The sequence below is a fragment of the Syngnathoides biaculeatus genome, chromosome 4, assembly GCF_019802595.1.
Source record: "Syngnathoides biaculeatus isolate LvHL_M chromosome 4, ASM1980259v1, whole genome shotgun sequence".
Lineage (NCBI taxonomy): Eukaryota > Metazoa > Chordata > Actinopteri > Syngnathiformes > Syngnathidae > Syngnathoides > Syngnathoides biaculeatus.
Window position 1 is genome coordinate 7,972,824 of NC_084643.1, and position 19,634 is coordinate 7,992,457.

Consider the following 19,634-nt stretch of genomic DNA (forward strand, 5'->3'; position numbering starts at 1 on the left):
ATTTTTTTCATTCCTGTGAAAACATTTTTTTGTTGTTGTTAGCAGAGAACAATACGCCCAACATAAGAAACGAAGATCAGTTGATCGTGTGGAATGTGTTGCAAATAATCGTGCTTTGAAACAAAATAAGTTAAATGGAAGGCAAGTAACCACACAAACGCATTTGTGTTCTACTAATGGAAGGGCATTACTTTTGGTGCTTTTGTACGGGGAAATTTGCATTTTAATTAGTCATTGTGAATTAAATCGTGTGTTATGATTGTCTTGGGGCAAAACGGAGTGATTGAGCATCAACTCGTTTGCTGTCTAAATGTCAGCTTCATCCAAATCCCGACAACCTCTCCGGGGAGCTTTGTTGTAATTCGTTATTGGTGTGAAAACAGGAGCTCAGAACAGACAATACGATATCTGTCCCATTTAATTATCAGTTCATCAGTGGGTAAAATTGTGCCAAACGCCCATCCCGAGTTCCAACTCCGATATGTTCAGAAACAGGAAGTGCCAGGAGGCATCCGCGCTGACAGTGGCAACTTTCTATGGAAGCAAAGTCGTCCACCCGGATTGAAGTGAGGATCTCCTCGGGGAATATGCATCAACGCACTTGCACAGCCTGTTTTCCCAACCTGGCAGCGGCGTGAGTCAGCGCCCCACCGCCACTCACAGCCTTGTAGCTGTAGTCGATGTGCAACAATGCTTGAAAAGAATATGCAGACACAAGTAGGTCATCTATAGAAGTGCTTGGATACAAAGTGCGCGGATTGTTTATTGGAGGGTGGCCAGAAGCGGCCTGGGCGCAGATCTGCGCTTGATGAGGCTGGCCACGCCACGCCACGCCACGCCACGGGGGTCAACATTTCGTCATGCTAGCAGTGATTGTGTCTTTTTTTTGTAACTGTTGTGCATCATTGCTTTTGAGTGGCTGTAATGAATTCTGGATTTCCTCAGGGATCAATAAAGCACTTTCCCGCCTAAGAAGGCGCCCAAATTCCCCGAAAGTGAAACGTTCTCATGCCACCTGTTGCTTCAACATGGTCCTGACATTGTGCCGACATATTTCACAATGCTTACGGTCTTATTTACCATTAACGTCAAAACAGAACTTTTTTTGTGCACCGAACAAAATTTACCATGTTCAAATTGTGTTTTTTAACATATTATTAATACAAGATCTGAACATGGACTGAAAATGTTACAGTATCTTCAATTTTTTTTTTTCCCTTTGCAGTCAATGTACTGGAATTTATTGTTGAACTTAAGGTGATCGCGTGTTCAGACCACGGTTGTTATATTGTGCAACTATTATTCTTCATCTTCCGTGTATTCAACTCTTTTTCAAAAGGAAGTAAAGGCCAAATATAAAAACGACCAGTATTGTTATTCATAGTGTCCAGACTACTAATACTTGTTGACGACGTTCAGACCGAGCCAAATTTTACTGTCTGCAACTATAAAATTTTGTAGCTGCGCTTTTTTCCAGAATAGTAAAAATGGAAAATGTATTCAGAAAAGAGCTCTTATTTTACATGCACTGTTTTATAAACACTTGAAAGATACATTGATGGCATACATTGTAGTCACCCGCAATTCATTTTTTGCTGCACCTTTTATCATTTTTGGATTACTTTTGAACTCACAGGTGTCAAACTCAAGGCCCGGGGGCCAGATCTTGCCCACCATTTGATTTTATGTGGCCCGTGAAGCCAAATGTAGTGTTAATTTCAATTATTCTTGTAAAAATTTGTACAAAAAATTGTCATGCATCATAAATAATAAAGTTGATATTCAAAGCGTTTTTGTGTTACCAAACATGAATAGTTGAAAAACACAAGACCCTTGATTTCTGCTTCCAAAAGTAGATCATAAATTGATCATGTCAATACGATGAGATGATTAAATATTTGTATTGTTTCACAGTTATAACGGCACACTTTGGGAACCCGGAACCACAATGTGGCCCGCGAGAAAAATGAGTTTGACACCCCTGATTTAAATGATACAATGAGGCATCTCATACCTCATGTACCTGATATATATATTTTTTTTATTTTTTAGGGGGGGCGGGGGGGGGGCTGGAAACAGCAGTTGTTGTAATATACTACCATGTTGGGAGTGTTTTTCTTCAGATATCAATTCCTTTTTGCGTTGGGCGCTAGATCAAGCAGAATAGTGAATCTGCATCCCCTTTATGCCAGAACATATCAATTCCTTGTACCAGTCGGCATCCCGATCCACCGAGGCTGAGGGGTCGATGCATCAGTGAGCTAACAGAGCGTGTCAAACTGCGTGTGTTGTGGCACTGGAAGTTGCGTGGCCGAACGGGCCATCTTTCACACCTAGGAGCAGGTTGAAGCGCGCGCCGTTCATTTGTTCTGACACAGCGGTGCGCTTGAGAGCGGCGCGTCCTCGTGCTTTGCTGCACAAAACATTGAGAGCATGCATGACAAAAACGGATATTCTTCCAAGCTGATCTCACCTTGGCCAGTTGCTTGTTTGTCCATCAGCGTTTGCTCTGCTTAGAATGTGGCACTACATACCAAAAATATGTCAAGAGAAAGTCTATATATTTTTTTTAAAGAATCATTGGAGGTTCACCAATGAGCCAAAAATAACTTTATACTTATAAATTTGAACATGGGCGACACGATGGATCAGATGGTAAAGCGTTGGCTTCACAGTTCTGAGGTCCAGGGTTCGATCCTAGCCCCGCCTGTATGGGGTTTGCATGTTCTCCCCGTGCCTGCGTGGGTTTTCTCCGGTTTCAACCCACATCCCAAAAACACGCAACATTAATTGGACACTAAATTGCCCCTAGGTGTGATTGTGACTGCGACTGTTTGTCTCCATGTGCCCTGTAATTGTCTGGTAACTAGTTCAGGGCGTGCTCCACATCCTGCCCGTTGACAGGTGGGATAGGCTCCGGCACGCCCCGCGACCCTCGTGAGGATAAGCGGCAAAAGCAAATGGATGGATGAATTTGAACATGAGGATAACACAGAGTTGTCTTTTTGGTTTCTATCTTGCAAGAACGAGGATACATCGTAGTGCACTACACAACATCTTCTGTTCAATTTGGCACCTGCCGTCCCATTTTTACCAAACGGGAACAATCTCATCATAAAGTTTCACATTCCGTGGAGGAAAAAAAAAAATCAAGGATCCTGGTAACAGACAGGGCTACAGATTAGAGTTTGCATTGATTTGGCGTATTCGTCGAGAAGAGGAAAAAACTCTTTATTCCATCGACTGTCTCGTTGTTAATGGAGCACACTCTGGTGTTTGCAGAAATTGCTTGCTTGTTCCGCTTTGGTTTGACATGCAAACACTTGCCATCGTCATCTTGTTTTTCTTTTTTTTTTTTTTTTTTTTTTTTACACACTTCAGTTTTTATTCTGCAAAAAACAAAACAGCACACATTACATTTTATTGTTGAAAAAGTTGTATGTAGCAGTTTCTCACCATGCATTTCTTTTTTCAATTAATTTGTTATTTTCTTTTTAAATGATCTGTCGTGTGGTGCTGTAACACCTGAATTTCGCCTCTGAGCGGAGAGGGTGGAGTGAGAGACCTTTGGAGGGTTCGGTGCTCAAAATGCAAAGGCGAGCACACTGAACAAGAGCATGAAATTCCTTAACATTGCAGCACTACTATTATTATGTACTACTATTCATGAAAACATTGAGAAACCTCACTTGGTTTATAAGGACACCAGGAATTGCAGTTTTGAACAATGGTGCACACCATTTGCTTAGTTGTTAAGGAGAAACCCACAAACCCAAAAGTTAGTATTTTTTCTTTTTTTTTATTTTATAGTCATATATTGGCATTTTGTGTGCAATTGTGGCCACAATAAAATGATCATGTCATGTCTGGATCTCCATAGACTGTTGTGGATTTTGTCTCCAGAACTGTTTTTGTTTTTCAAGGAAACACACAAATGATAAATTGATATTAGAAGGCACTCCCACTCACATTCTCCATCCACGGCATTGCATTGCTTCGCTGCCCTCAATTACGTTGTAATTACACGATATTGATTTTTTTCTTCCCCCCAGTGCAAAGTGAGACATCAGTTAAGCACCTTTTGCAGGACAGTTAATAAAATCAACAATATACAATATATCAACAATCTATTTGTAACACTCCTCACTTTCGTGAAATTGAAAAAACAAGAAATATAATTTAAAAGAGTCCAGTCCTCAGATTTTTTTTTTTTTTTTTTGTCAAGTCGGACTACTGAGTCTTTTTTATTTTATTTTATTTTTTAACTGATTCTCTTTGTGTTTTACTAAAATGAGAGATTTATGGACTTTAGCTTTTGGAAAAGTTTTTCCCATTTTCTAACATGCTTTGAAACGCAAACCTCCGGTACGGGGGTAGCCCCAAATGCAGGACTTCAAGGCAGAGGCATAATGTTGAATGTAGTTTATTCCGGAACCTGGGTCATACACGGTGTAGCCGTCCGACAAGGCAGATGCACAGAAACGCTGGGCTAGGCACGATCCAAAAGACATACAGCAAGGTCCGATGACTATGGGGCAAACAACTCAACACGACAGGATCAAACAAAAGGGCACAGCATCGCTGTGACTCGGGTTACTCTAGTTTACCCATAGAGGGGAGTGTCCCACAGGCGGTGAATACAACTCACTAGCGCAAGGCAATGAACTGGCAAATGCTAGTGCCTGTCTAATTACCCACATTTGATCAGCTCCTCGACCCGAACGTTTGTCTGTCCGACATGATTTCTGATCTATTTAGGAGTAGCTCGGAAATGCGAGTTACAAAACATTTTAAAAACCAATGTAATAGGCTGTAAAATTGTATTTGTGTGTGTATGACTAAGCGGTAACATTCAGCGGTGTCTGTTACACTGCCCCTGATTCTGGTGAAACCTGTATAATAACTGTTGTGTCCGTTAAATACGAGTCTCATGCGGAAATATTCTCGTCGGAGCCAATCCCACGCTCCCATGTACATTCACCACTCAAATACTAATATTTATCCAATTCTTAGTTATAACGCAATGTTATGAGCTCCCTCAGCATTTCTTTACTTCTGATCAAGAACTGATTCACTTATCGTAAATGAGATGCCCTACAATGTTTTAAGTTTGGAGGCATAAATGAATTTTCTCTTTTTGTCACCCTTATGCAATCAACCTCCATTTTTTTTTTCCCCAGAGTGCACATAGTAAAAATCTGTATTTCATGGCCGTATGCTTTTTACATGTCAAATCAACTCAAGTTTATTTGTAAAGCCCACGGCGGCGAGATTCATAAACATTCATACGCTTGCACAAGTTTGACGTAAGGAACAGACTTTTAATGTGGTTATTTAATGTTTTCGGGCATTTTTCTGGTTTGTCGGAGATAAATATATATGTTTAAGCAGCAGGTTTCCCCCACCCCAGTAGGCTTCCGTCAACCTAGCGTGGACGTTCCGCAAAATCGTGTGTCAGGTCTGAGGGCTGAATATTCACTCAAGCATAGATCCATGTTTAAAAACATAAATGACTTGCATACGTAAGCCGCACCTGTGTAAAAGCCGCAAGTGCCCACATTAAAACACGAGATATTTAAAAAGACGGTACACAGAGTTTTTAAAGTTGTAATACCTTAGCTTAGCTTATCATAGCAACAACACGGTAGCACAAACGGCTGTTAAAAAAAAAAAATACCGAAGTAACTGAGACACAGCAGTAATACAGGAGCAACACACGAGCAGCACCACACTAATGCTAGCAGCGCTGCGCTAACAAGGCTGGTTTTTCACTGAGACACAGGAGATGCTAGGGTGGCGCTAACGCTAGTGCAGGGCTAACAGGGCCAGTTACAAAAAAAAGGTAAAAATCACTGAGACACAGCAACACGCTAGCAATAATGCTAATAGGGCTGGTTAAAAAAAAAAAAAAAACATGCTGGTAAAAGTCACTTCCTCACCACATTGATTCCACCATCTCACTCTTACCTTTTCTGCTCGAGTGCCCCTTTATGGCGGTTTAGAAAAAATGCACAAATTAGCCGCATCGCCGCATAAACCGTAGGGTTGAAATCATGTGAAAAAAGTCGCGGCTTATAGACCGGAAATTACGGTACAGACTATCATTCTGTCAAAATGAAATGTTTCAGTTCAGTGACAAGCTGAGAATGAATTAAAATAAAGTTTAACCAAAAAAAAAAAAAAGAATCATTTGAATCATAAACTAAAATGTTTCAACAATTTCAATTAAAATTGAAATTAATCCCCCCAAACATGGAGAACATAGATAATGTTAAACAGTCAGAATCATTCCAAGGTGCCAGTGCAGTGCGCAGTTGACAATTTCGTTTCCCGGGATTCAATCCGATATGTCACTGTTGGAGGGCATGCATAATGCAAAAGCCTTCAAATAGAAACCGAAGAGAAAAGCACTGAGAAAGCGGCCAGTCGCGGCCCAGCAAATCTCGCAAAATTGGATCCATCAATGATTTATGGTCCGTTTTCATCACGAGACGATCGCAGATCGGCCTCGGACGTCCACGACGCGTGCACGTGTGGGTTGGCAGCGAGGCGGGCGGACGTGTTTCGAGAGCGACGGGTGAAACATTCCAAAAGACCGAGATGACACAGATTTGTTGACTCCCACACATTCCGAAGCAGTTTAGTGCTCCCGCTTCACTCAATCTGCTCAAGAAAACAATAAAGTAAACAACCGCCATCTGTGCAGCATTCAAACGGCTTTGAGTGATTCATAATCAAAAATCCGCACGCGCTGATTTTGCTGATGTGGCTTTTTTCGCAGTCGTGAAACGACCGATTACCTGCTTGCGTTACAACTTCGAGACGATTAAAAGTCGCATGCTGGGGGAAAATTGCCGTTAATTGTTGATGTACAAACAGTTTTCTTTGGGTTGCCTGCCCACTCTCTGAATATGAAGTTAAACAACCGAGTAAATCTTTTGCTCCATGATATTTATGATAACATGTCCATAAGTGAGGCATTTTATTTAATTAATGCACCTCTGCACAAAGTTTTTTTTATCCATAAAATGAACAGCTAGGCTGTGCAAATATCCACAGCCACTTTCGAGTGACCACAATATCTGCAGAAACACGCAGATCCCCAATGCGTGTGACACAACTACTAGCATGTCATGGGCAAGCATTGTTTCATTGGATTATACCACAAACTATCATCCCTTCAAGAACCATTTTACACTGCCTTAAAAAATATATATGGCCTACAGATGACTTGATTTTGGAGGTTTAAAAAAAAACAAAAAACACAGAAGACCCTCCAGAATTTCCATCTACAACACAGACTAAACTTAGCTCCTCCACATCCACATAGTCTCCAAGTCGAGAGAGATATCACTTCACCATACAGTACTTCCTGATACCAATGACTACTTTTTACTACTTTTATTCATTTTCCAGGGCTTTGCCATCATCTTAAGACTTTATTTAAAGAGGACAAAACATATGATTGAGGATTGGGGGTAAGTAAAGTACGAACAGACTCGGGTACAATTCATAATTCTTGATAATTGGTCACAAAATGTTAAGTATTGTGATAAATGTATGTCAAATCATTGAAAAAAAACTGAAAGGTGCTTTGAATTGTTAAACGTGCATCATGTCTCTTTATGGCATATGCAAAGCTCAACAAAGGAAATTTCATTCAGTCTTACCAGCATGTGAAATTAAGACACACAAGTACAGGACACTAAATGGCCAAATCACTTGAGGATTAGCGCGTAAACCTTAATCGCGCTAAGCTAATGCTTCGTGGAGAAACCGTCACGGCCGCGGTGTCGACCCGGCCATCTAATGGTACCGGAGACGCACGTTCGCCTCATTTGGCTGAAATAATTTGCCTTTTCCCCGAATTAGATACATAACTTTAACTTGCTTTCATTGAAAAAGACTTGCATGGTGGCCAGTCAAATTGAAAGCGCTTTTCAGTCTGCTCGTGAATCAATTTTAATCTGCTCGCCTGAAATAAACCCACCATTAGCTACTGCTAAGAGGAACAATCCCTTCACACAAACTATTACCAATTAAATACACAATACACGCTTTTGTGTGCATATATTCTGAGTGGCCACCTCCAACTAAGTTTTGTCATTGATACGCCTGTGACAAATAACTTTGCCAATTTTATTTGCTCCACTTGTCCCGGCAACACTTGGAGAACGTAATTTCCTGCCTACAAGCCGCAACTTTTTTCACATGCTTTCAACCATGCCGTTTATGCGGTGATATGGCTAATATTTTGAATTATTATTATTTTTTTTTCCTAATGGCCGCAAGTGGGCACTCGAGCAGAAAAGGTAATAATGAGACCGGTGGAATATGTGCCAAGGAAGTGACTTTTACCAGCCCTGTTAGAGCTGCGCTAGCGTGTTGCTGCTGTGTTACTGGCGTGTCTCAGTGATATTTACTGGTACGTTTTTTATTTTAACCGCCCCTGTTAGCGTGAGCGCTAGTGTGAGCGCTAGCGTTAGAGCTAGTGTTAAACTCTTTCTGTGTACCATCTTTTTTTTGTAAATATCTCGTGTTTCAATGTGGGATCAGCTTTTACGCAGCTGCGGCGTATGTCTGTACCAAATGGCATTTCCTTTACAAATGTATTCGGTGAATCTTGTAACCAGGTGCGCTCTGTAGGCCGGGAATTACGGTAAACAATCAAGAGTGAGTCGGCTGTTTATAAATAATGGAAGGTATGATTAGGGAGATTATTTTTTTTCTCCTCCCTGCTAGGTGTCGTAGAAAGTAAAAATGGATGCCAGACACCTCACTATTTAGCAATTTCCTCATGTACAAATGCAATTTGATCCTCTCTCACGTTATATTCAAGCCCTTTTAGCACTTTTTCTCGCACTGATTGTTTTCCTGAGCTTATCTGTCAATGTAAATACTCTACTGTGTCATAAATTGGACCAGCGGGGGTGCACTCTGTGGTTTTCCAAACACGACCCTCTCGTTTTGTGCTCTGCTTTGCCTCGCTGTATAAAAAGGGTGGATCTGTCATTTTTGCTAAGCATGAGCAAAGCAAATACAGGGCTTAAAACAATAGATACGGAATAAAATATGTACAAATAAATACAACTATCTTCCACAATTATTTATTATTTCACTGAGTGACATTAAAACCCTCAATATGCAAACCAAACTATTTCCCTCGGCCAGTACCCTGAAACGTTAGTGCACAAATAAGCAAGCAAGCAATATTTTGCTTTTGTTATCTAATTATTTTTGTTTCCTGTTAGAGTCTACAAGTTTAGTGTCATAAAAAAAAAATTGCAATGCAACAGTATGAACGAATGAAACAATTTTTGTTACTTTTTTATTTGTTATGAGAGAGTAGAACCATGTAATTCAGGATATTAACAAAACGTTACAAGCGAATATATTCTATTTAAAATATTAATTAACTATCATTTGTAATTTCTTTCAATAATATTAAAGTGTATTTTTCCACTTTTTTTTTTAATTTTGTATTTCCTTAGTACAATTAAAACCCTTTAAACGCAACTATATTTTACATTTCTTTTGTTGCTGTAATTGAATTGCATTCCTTTATTTGAATTCACATTTTATTTAACAACTTGAATATGTCATATTAAATTATCGTGTATATTTGCACGTCGCTACAGATCCTTTTTGGGAAGCATTTTATTTATTTGATCTCACTGTGACACATTTCTATTTGCAGACTGAACAGATTAGTCGGTTCAGTATTGTGCGGGTTGACAGGACCAATTTTAGACTTGTGCAGTACCAGTCAGTGCACAGGCGGTTGTGTGGGCTTGAAATGTTTTGTTAATTTATTATTTTTTTTACATTTCCCTGCTGAACTCAGTGTTTATGTATTTATTGGTAAGATATAAGTGTGATAGCGTGCTTTTAAGCACAAAACCGTGGGTACGGCGGAGGAGGTGGCAGAAGTGACACGTGAAATATGGCGAAAGGGAAAGGGAAGTTGTCGTAGTCATTATTTTTCTATAACAGTATTGGACAATAAGTGTTTCCTTTTTAGAAAGAGGAAGCGTTCTACAGAGAAAACGTGCAGAAATGCAGTGTACAAGGTATTTTGATGTACGCAGCGTCTTCTGTCCCAATAATACAAAACAAGTTGTCGCAGTCATGCTGACAGTGCACTTAGTGGCACTTTGACGAAGGTGTGCCAAATACGAATTATGGATCTTTCTAATAACCAGTTGTATGTTTATTATGAGCCAGCTTATATTTTGTTAGAATGAAGTACCGCTGAATCTTGCACCCCAAAAGCAGACTGGAGATGGTTGACAATAAAAACTGAATTAAGTTAGAGGATAGATTTGCATATTATCGGAGCGTGCCACACACACTGCGACTAACCACTGTTAAGTGCCTGATATTTTTCTTTGCCGCTTATCCTCACTAGGGTCACGGGGAGTGCTGGAGTCTATCCCAGCTGCCAACGGGCAGGAGGCGGCGGAGTAGACCCCGAACTGGTTGCCAGCTAATTGCAGGGAACATTGAGACAAACACGCGCACTCATAATCACACCTAGGGGTAATTGAGAGCGTCCTATTAATGTTGTTTTTGGGATGTGGGAGGAAACCGGAGTACCTGGAAAAACCCACGCAGGCACGGGGAGAACATTAAAACTCCACACAGGCGGGGCCGGGATCGAACCCTGGTCCTCAGAACTGGGAGGTCGACGCTTTTACCAGTTGATCCACCGTTCCGCCTCTTTGTGTATAGTTTCTGTAATATTTAAAGTGTCTTTTAAGATGACAAAAAAACTTGAGTACTGAGCCTGAGCCAAGGTACAACTGTCTTCCAGTGATAGATGACCCTGTCAAACGGAGACGACGTGCATTACCCTTTCCATCCTCACAGCTGCTTTTTCTCATAAATATGAGACATATTTTGATATTTGATGCTGATCCTTAAGTGCGTACTAGGCCGAAGTAGGGCAGCGGTAGCTACACAAGTTCCTGACCACCACCAGGTTGTCACTGAGGAGTGAATAAATACTGCGTGAAAGCTGAAAGTGTTCAGAAAGGTGTCATATGTAAGCGTAATCTATTATTAATATTATCTTATTCATTTATCCATTTGTTTATTTATTGACATTGTGATTGCCAACAGTTTACAGATTATGTGCAAAACAACCTCGGGTCATGAAGTACACGCTGCTTCATCACGTCTTAAAACAAAATACGCGGTTATCTGATCACATGCAGAAGCCCGTTCTGGTAAATTTCCTTTCCTGGGGACGACAGTTTGTGTTGCCACGAGGGTAAACATAAAATTCCTGGTGAGGAACGACGATAAACGCGAGGTGCTGGTGGAATGGAAAATGAGAGACGAGATGTTTGACTCCAAATTACGACGGGCCTACGGTATTCACAACCGGTGCTGATAGGTGATCCAAATGTATGGCACGCAAAAATAGATAAATATAAAAGACGAGCGGGGCTTTGAGCGAAACTTTCCTGGGAGTCTGTTTCGGACAAGACTGGCGATAAAATGAGGAGTGGGTTGAGTAGGTGGAAAGCAGAGGGTTTTTTTTTTTTTTTGTTTTTTTTTTGGGTGGGGGGGTTTATGCGGAGGAGTTCCGACAAACTAGAACGGCACCGAAATAAGCGCAGATAATGCTCACAATCCGAGGAAAGCACAAACACGCCAGAGACTCGGTGGGAACTTAAAAAAAGAAAATAAAATACTTGGCAAAGATCCTGTACTTTTTGGCAACAGACTTTTTCCTCATATCCTCATATCAAAACTTCAAATGCAGTTTTTATCAAAGCGTTAACGCCGTGCGATTGTGCTTGACAAAGAGTAGCTTGACGGCGGATCAATAGCGTTGACGTTGACGTAGCGCTCCGGGCTCTTGTCCCGACTTCAATCTCATTCATCGGCTTCAATTGTGGTCATTGGGAGCAACGAAAGGTTTGCTTTTTAAGGCAAACGCATCAATCATTGCACCAAGGCTCAATTTTAGCGATAGTCAATGGGGTGAATATGAAAGGCCTGTTGACTTGGGTGTCTAGCGGTGTGTGTTATTCAATTACAATTGTTCAACTCATTGCTTAACATAACAGTCGATTTTCCGAACCATATTGCTTGTAGACTATTGACTGATGATGATTTGCAATTTTTAACATAATAGGATCTTTTCCCCGCCATGTGCGGTGGAAATGAGCCACATAGACAATCAATCAATCAATCAATTGGAGCAGTTACAAAGATTAGTTGATTATAAATGGGATTTATGTCTGGGAGGTTCGGGTTTCAGACAAGGGTCAGGGCTTCAAGATTATCATCCAGTCAGTACTGCGTTCCTCCATCACAATCAGGTTTGGGGCCGCCACAAAAAAGGACAAAGTCCGACTGCAACGAACAATCAAAACAGCTGAACGGATTATCGGCACCACTCAACCCACTATTGAGGACTTACACCCAACGCGAACTAGGTCCAGAGCAGGCAGGATTCTTTCGGATCTTCCACGTCCTGGCCACCAGCGGGTGGGGTCGGGAAAGGGCTGCAGATCAATGCCAGTCAAAACTAGCAGCCATTCGAACAGTTTTTTTTCCCCCTCTGGCAATGAAGTCATTACATTCTTAATCAGCAAATTTACTATTTTCTGCCTCATGCCATTGTTGGGACACTCACATTCTGCTGGTCCAATCAATAACAGCTTTAGTAATTTATTCTGTAGACTATCGCACGATTCGTCGCTTTAACCTGCTCCCTTTGCACAACTGTCATTGCACTGGTCTATTACGGGAACCGCGAAGGGGTAAAGGGACTCTGTCCAAGTTTTACACAATGTGGGATGTTGACTCATTTATCTCGTACCGGTTCTAAACTAAGAAGATTTTACATCTGGCACGACTTTTATAAGGAATAGTTCCTATAAATAGAAATGTCTCTTGTTCTTTGTTCTGGATGTTGTATCAGGGAAGGCACCGTCTGCCGGGGAAAAATTCCTTGCGTGTTTTTTTACACACTTGGCCAAATAACGCTCGTTCGGTAGGGTTGAAGTTTGGATGCAGTGCATCGGTATTAGGGGTTTACCATTCGGGTTTCCAGCCTGGGTTAGGATTTCAAATCATTGGTTTGAAAGTACCTTTATCAAGACAGGGTGAGGTTTTCATGTCTGGGTTATTGTTTGAAAATGGGGTTTTGTTACGGTTTTAAATGAGGGTTTCAAGCCAGGCTAAGAGTTTCAAGCACATGTTAAGGATTAAAAGAAGGCTGTTATGGTTTCAAATAAGGGTTTCTAGTCTAGGTTGGTGCATTTAAACGTTCAAGTCTCGGTTAGGATTTCAGAATTGGGCTTGGTTAGGCTTTAATATTTTAAATGAGGCTTTCAAGTCGGATTGGGGGGTTTCTTTCGGCTTGTCCCGTTAGGGGTCCCCACAGCGTGTCATTTAAGATGAACACCCATATTTGTTTGGCACAGTTTTTACGGCGGATCCCCTTCCTGACACAACCCCTAACCCTGCTACTAAACGAAGACTTAATAATAGTAAAAAGCATTTACCGGTCTATGTTGTCTTCCTCTCGTCTCCCGGCAGCCTGCGAACTGATGAACCGCGGCATCCTGGCCCTGGTCAGCTCCATCGGCTGCATGTCGGCAGGCAGCCTGCAGACGTTGGCCGACGCCATGCACATCCCGCACCTCTTCATTCAGCGCTCCACGGCGGGCACGCCGCGCTCCGCCTGCCCGCCAACCAGCCGCGGCCCCGGAGCCGACGACTACACGCTGATGGTGCGCCCGCCCGTCTATCTCAACGAGGTCATCATGCAAGTGGTGTCCGAGTACAGCTGGCAGAAGTTTGTCCTCTTCTACGACTCCGACTTTGGTAAGAAGGATTTCAGCTCCTTTGTTTGTACACCTTCACAGTCAGGATGAGGATAGCATCCCATTAGACAATTGCTAATTGATTATTAATAATTCTGTTGCTCATGTGGAATCGATTTTGTTTGTTAATCATTTTAAATACAAGGTATTTTGTAATTATACTGTAAGTATACATAATATTGATCAAGAATATTGTATCTTTTTTTAGACGACTGGGGTTTCCAATAGTTGTCCAAAAAAGTTATAAACCCTGAAAAAAATTGGGCAAAACAAAATTGTTAAGCTGAAAAAATAAATATTAAAAACATACATTATTCATTTAAATTGTGCATTTCTGATCAATTCATTTAATTTCCACCTAGTTAATACAATTATTCTCTTTCTCATTTCTAAAAAAAAAAGGTACCCCTAAATAGCATTATTTTAGTCCACAAGTATACCCAAATATTACCATAAAAATGTCCATTATTTGCAGAAAAAAATGCTGAAAAATAGGCCGTCCAAATTATATTGGTACCTCTACCTCCTGATGTACATTTTTAATTAATGAATTAATAATTTACCTAATTTTTCCCACAGTTGATCAATGAATTTTATGAAATACAAACCCATCATTTATGAAGGCCCCTAAATACCTATATTTAGTCCAAAATTTATATCAAGATTTTAACACAAAATTTGAAGAAAAGAATACAGCAAAAAAGGCTCTCAAAGTTGACACTTTCAATTTAGCCAGATTTGCACCCCACTACCCCCCAAGTTCGCGGGAAATCACTTGATTAGTTTTTTCACGTTTCTGCCCGCTCATGAATAAACACAGTCAACGGAATTCAGAACTGCTCGGCAGAGGTAACAAACGTCCTCATTAATGATAAGGCTTATTTCTTAGTACGAGATCCTGGCTGTGCAGAGACGTTTTCAATCACTGATATGAGCAAAATGAGACAGGGGGCGATATCTGTAGGTGGAATGGATGGAACTCATCTCTGGGGGCGAATTTTGAATTAAACTTACATAAGGGCACCAGTGGTGTCTCAGCACGGGAGGACATTAGTGAGCTAATGGATATATGGCTAAATCAAGATCGGCGTCCTCCCACATCGCGTCTGCCAGGCAACTCGTTTTACACGTCATTCCGCGGTCGGCGTCTCATTCTACCTCTCGTTGTCAATCTGTTTAAATGCGTCCACCGTCTCCGCTCAATTGCCTCCAACTTTAGTCTGGAAATGTTCTGGGTTATGGCCCCGTCGCACCATGACGTTCTGGTCAACGTTCTCTGAACAATTCAATCGTTCTGTTTTTCAGCGTTCTCAAACGCGGATGACACATCTGGCGTGTGATTAACGTGTGTCTAACGCATGAAAAGCGACAGTGACCAAATAAGATACCCCTAAAAAAAAACATTAGCGTGTGCAAACATGTCATTGGGGCGCGACGAGCCATTTGTCAACGTAAGACGAGCGTGTTGAGCGTGTGACCAACGTATGAATAACAACAGAAAAGCATTTTTCTGGCGTGTAATTTGGGAACGAAAACAGAAATTTCATACTCACTTCAGTTGTTCTCGTGAGTTTGAATAGTCAGCATCATGCCGCCTAGACCAAAAAAAGGTGGGTTGCGGACTTCAGCAACTAGCGCCGCAAGTAAGAATGCAAAGCATCGGTTTATATACCCATATGCGGCGAACCTTAGTAAAATGTTCCACGAACGTTCTTGAACGTTCTGCAGCGTTTAAAATTATGGTCTCGGTGAGAACTTTTGTGCATGGTCAAAACTTTTTTTCCGGACCGGCGTTCTCCACCTATTCCTGGCGATCATTGATGTTCACTAGCGTTTAAACAACGCTCTTCTGGCGCTATCCCGGCGACCATGGGCGACTACCAACGTTGCCTCAAACGCTATAGAACGCTGACCAGAACGTCATTGTGTGACGGGGCCATTACTCCGTATAGAGTTATAAATACGGCTCTGGTTGGATATTCCTTTGCGCTCTGATGCAGAAACGGGTTTACGGCTGGCCCCTGGCCTCACAGCGGTTGTTTTTCTCAAGTACGAAATTCGTGATTGTGCAACCTAGCGCACTTTTTACATGTTTCACCCCAAGTAGATAAGGATTACTTTGGTCAATGTTTCGTTTTGTGTTGCGAACCAAACTTTTAGTTAAAAAGACAGAAAATCACTCGAAACGTCTCCTACCTGCTCATGTGGTGCAGGAGAGAGACAAGGGTGCATTTCAGTTGTTGGACTTGAGTAGTTTTTCTCAACTTTATTGAGCCAAGGCATCTATTACATTAATAAAAAATAAATAAATCTTATGCACACCAACAAACATAATGAATACGGAAATAAGGATGAGCTCATTTCAATTTACTTACAGATTTCCTCAGGGTTAAAGCTGTGCCTTTCATTGGACAGAAAGCTAATTTACTCAGAGAAAGCCATGACTGAGTCTGTTGTACGAATGGCAACAGGTTTATTGTGCGTTCTGCCATCTAATGGAAGCACATTTAATTGATCTGCTTGCAATAAATAGATGAGACTATATTTGGAATGAAATAGTTTTCTGACAAATTATATGGAATTGGGTATTTCCCATAGCGCCACTTGTGATCTTTTAGTGCGCTATGCCACCCTTGTTGTGTATTAAAGGACTATAGAGCCCGTGCACCTATGTCATAAAATCAAGTGACTTTTGTTTACTTCACCATATTGCCAGTCAAGCTAAGCATTGCTCAGTGCTAAGTCAGTTGGAGACGACACAGAAATATGTCTTGTAACACGACAGCCAGTCTTGTCCGATACCGTCAGACATTTAGAAGGTGAAAATAAACGACGGTACGTGGAAAAGTTAGATAAACTCGTCATCGAGGACCTGTATCTAATGCCAAAGTCAATGTTTTCCCCGATAAGAAATTGGACCGTTAATTCGCTTCCGCTTGTCTTGGACAACTGGATATACACATGGATCTGGTGAGTAAGTAAGAAGCAAGAGATTTACAGGGAAAAGTTTGAAAGCGTATAAAAGTCTGGATGCACACGAATACTTTGTTGCTTTATCTGTTCTCATCAGGAATAGATCCCACATAGTGACGCTTTTGACGGCTCGTGAACGTGGAAGTGCGTTCGGCGACATGTTAACCTTTGCCCGAATCCATCGATCTTTTCTGCTAGTATTCAATACAAATGCCAATATTTAAAGAAATTACCCCTGGTTTTACACAAGCTCTCATTCATTAACTATTATTGGGGGGAGGAAAAGAGGGTGGAGTCGTCTCCATGGAATGTACACGGAAGCGATTGCGGCCACACTTAACCCGCGTAAACCTCTGCAACAGACTTTTTTTTTTTTTTTTTTTTCCCAAAACACGCATTGCTCTCAAATGTCTCAACTGGGTAATATAAATACTTGGGAATTTGAAATTGAGAAGAATGAATGAAGTGATCGCTACACAGTCATGTGTATTTGGTTGGGCACCATCCATCACGTTTAATTGCTGAAATCCATCGATATTTTCTGTTTTTTTCAGCTGGTATTCTATAGAATGATCTCTTTGAATATCTGTCCAATATATCCTTCTAATATCTGTAAATATTCTCCTCGGGTTTAATGTCTCCCACAATGTCGAGCAGCTCTCTTTGACCGGCAATATGGCGCCGTGAACGTGGTGACGTCACGTGCACGAGCTCTAGAGCTCTAGCAAGATAACATTTGTTTTACCGTGTCCATCAGTGAAAGGGTGAATATTGTGTGAAAGGAAAACCTGTTTTAATACATATGTGTTTATTTGTGTGGTATAATGTCACAGAGAGGAAAAACACTGGTGAGAGTGAGTTAGCTTCATTCACGTTATTAGCTCATTCAACATGGTACAGTAAGAATGGCTATTTATTCGATGTGGCACACTATAGTTCTTTTATGCACAGCAAACAAAATTACGTGTGTGGTGTTATCGTCATCGGAAATGTCGTAAGGTGTTTGTGGCTCCCGGTATTTTATTTTTTTCCTGTGAGCGATGGTAAAGTGGGCAATTTAAGTACATTTTGTCATTGACGTTTGGCCTGCACCAAACTGTGACGCACGAATGTAGCTACCCACTGTGATAAAGCGTCACTATTTGACAAGCTTGGAGGATTATTAGCCACGGCGGGCGGAATATTTACTGTTGGTCCACTCGGTTACCGCAGTCGGCACGGGCTGACGTTTACTGTTCTAAACTATCTCTCCTACCGTTTCCTTCCATCTGCATTCTTGCACTTTGAGAATGGAAGTAATTTAGCTGTGAGTCATACAGGAGAGATGGCTGATGCATTGCTCCTAATGGGCCAAAGCTGAAGAATATGTTTCTCTTTCAAACCCTCCCTTAATGAGTGGTGTCAAAGCTAGCAGTTTGCTTTCTCTCGCCTGTGGGAAACACCAGCTGCGACGACATTCATCAGTCGGCGGACGCCGCGGTCCGACAAGTCCGAGCCCTATAAAGAGACGCGTGATAGTTTTCTGCCTTCGGTGATTCAGAGTTGAATTACTTCTCGTGGCCTTAATGAGCTTCCGTTGTGTTCGCTCTCGATAGAAAAATGAAGCAATGCGTGGTCATCATTGATCTCCAATGGGAACGGTGCTGTGAGATTGTTTTGAAAAGCATTCCAGCGTCTCCAGTTCAATCTCCGGGTGCGTTAAAGCAGTTTATCGGTGTACTAAATATTTCAGAAAGAAGCATCTTCTAATGAGTGAGCTGTTGCAAACATTTTAGATATTGGATTAATATTGAATAGTGACTAACGAGGCCCTTGTGAGGGTTAAAAAAAAAAAACAGCAACACTCATCCCACAGATCAGTATGGCAACCCTCCCCATCGTTAAATCACCCACGTAAAGTAGATATTCATCGTGAACTTTCTGCTTCGGCGTTAGCGAGTGTGGGAAGCGTTCTTCACATCTTCTGTAATACGACTGCATAAAAACAGGCTGAAAGTGGAAACCCTGAACAACAACTCTCATGTGCGGTACACGACTTTGTCATGTACGATCTAACCAGAAGCTAAACGGAATGGTTATGAGACGGTACACATGAATTAACAAATTATTTCAACAATTTTGGCTCATTCAAGAGTGATAGCAACAAGGGGTTCCCCCATTACCTCAGACAAACTTGTCAAATGCCCAAATTTGTCCCAAATCATTATGCCCATAGGAAATACACTCAAAAACGCCCGATCAACAACTGAAGTTGTCAGTCATAATGGCGTTAAGAGAATGCATTCCGTCATAATTGAGACTGATAGAAAATACCAAGTCAGTGTGAAAGCCAAAATATGCCTCCATTCATGATCACATTCGCACAAAATATCCTTTGGACACAGAAGGAAAGTGTCCACCCAATCAGACAATGTGGAAGCTGCTGCTTCAGTCCGGACAGGAACAGAGGCATAACACCATTTTTACTTGGTCAACACCTTGCAACCAACGCAGAACATCATTCTCACCTGGTCAGACATATGTCAAACCCAAAAAGTGTTCCCACATACCGGTTTTTCCGCAGTATAAGGCACACCTAAGAGTCTTCTTTAATTTTCTCAAAAGCTGACAGTGCGGCTTATAATCAGGTGCGCCTTATGTATAGATCAACATTCAGCGTTTAGCACAGCCCATCTAATGGATGCATAACCTAACCCCAACATCTACTGTAGCATCTATTCTATGCGCCTTATAATGCGGTGCACCTTATATATGAAAAATGTTTTAAAATAGGCCCGTCATTGAAGGTGCGCCTGATAGTGCGGAAAATACGGTATA

The 19,634-nt window shown here is 41.3% G+C and overlaps 1 protein-coding gene across 8 annotated transcripts in view; it reads left to right on the forward strand.

Annotated features, from left to right (window-relative positions):
• grid2 (glutamate receptor, ionotropic, delta 2) overlaps positions 1 to 19,634 on the forward strand; it is a 491,233-nt gene that overhangs the window by 255,851 nt on the left and 215,748 nt on the right. For all 8 annotated transcript variants that reach the window (XR_009794537.1, XR_009794538.1, XR_009794536.1 and 5 more), the window contains one exon: positions 13,558 to 13,845. Coding sequence is in view for 5 of the 8 variants with exons in the window: in XM_061816592.1 (XP_061672576.1) it covers positions 13,558 to 13,845 (288 nt within the window). In the remaining 3 variants the exon portion in view is untranslated. The remainder of the gene's footprint in view (positions 1 to 13,557; positions 13,846 to 19,634) is intronic.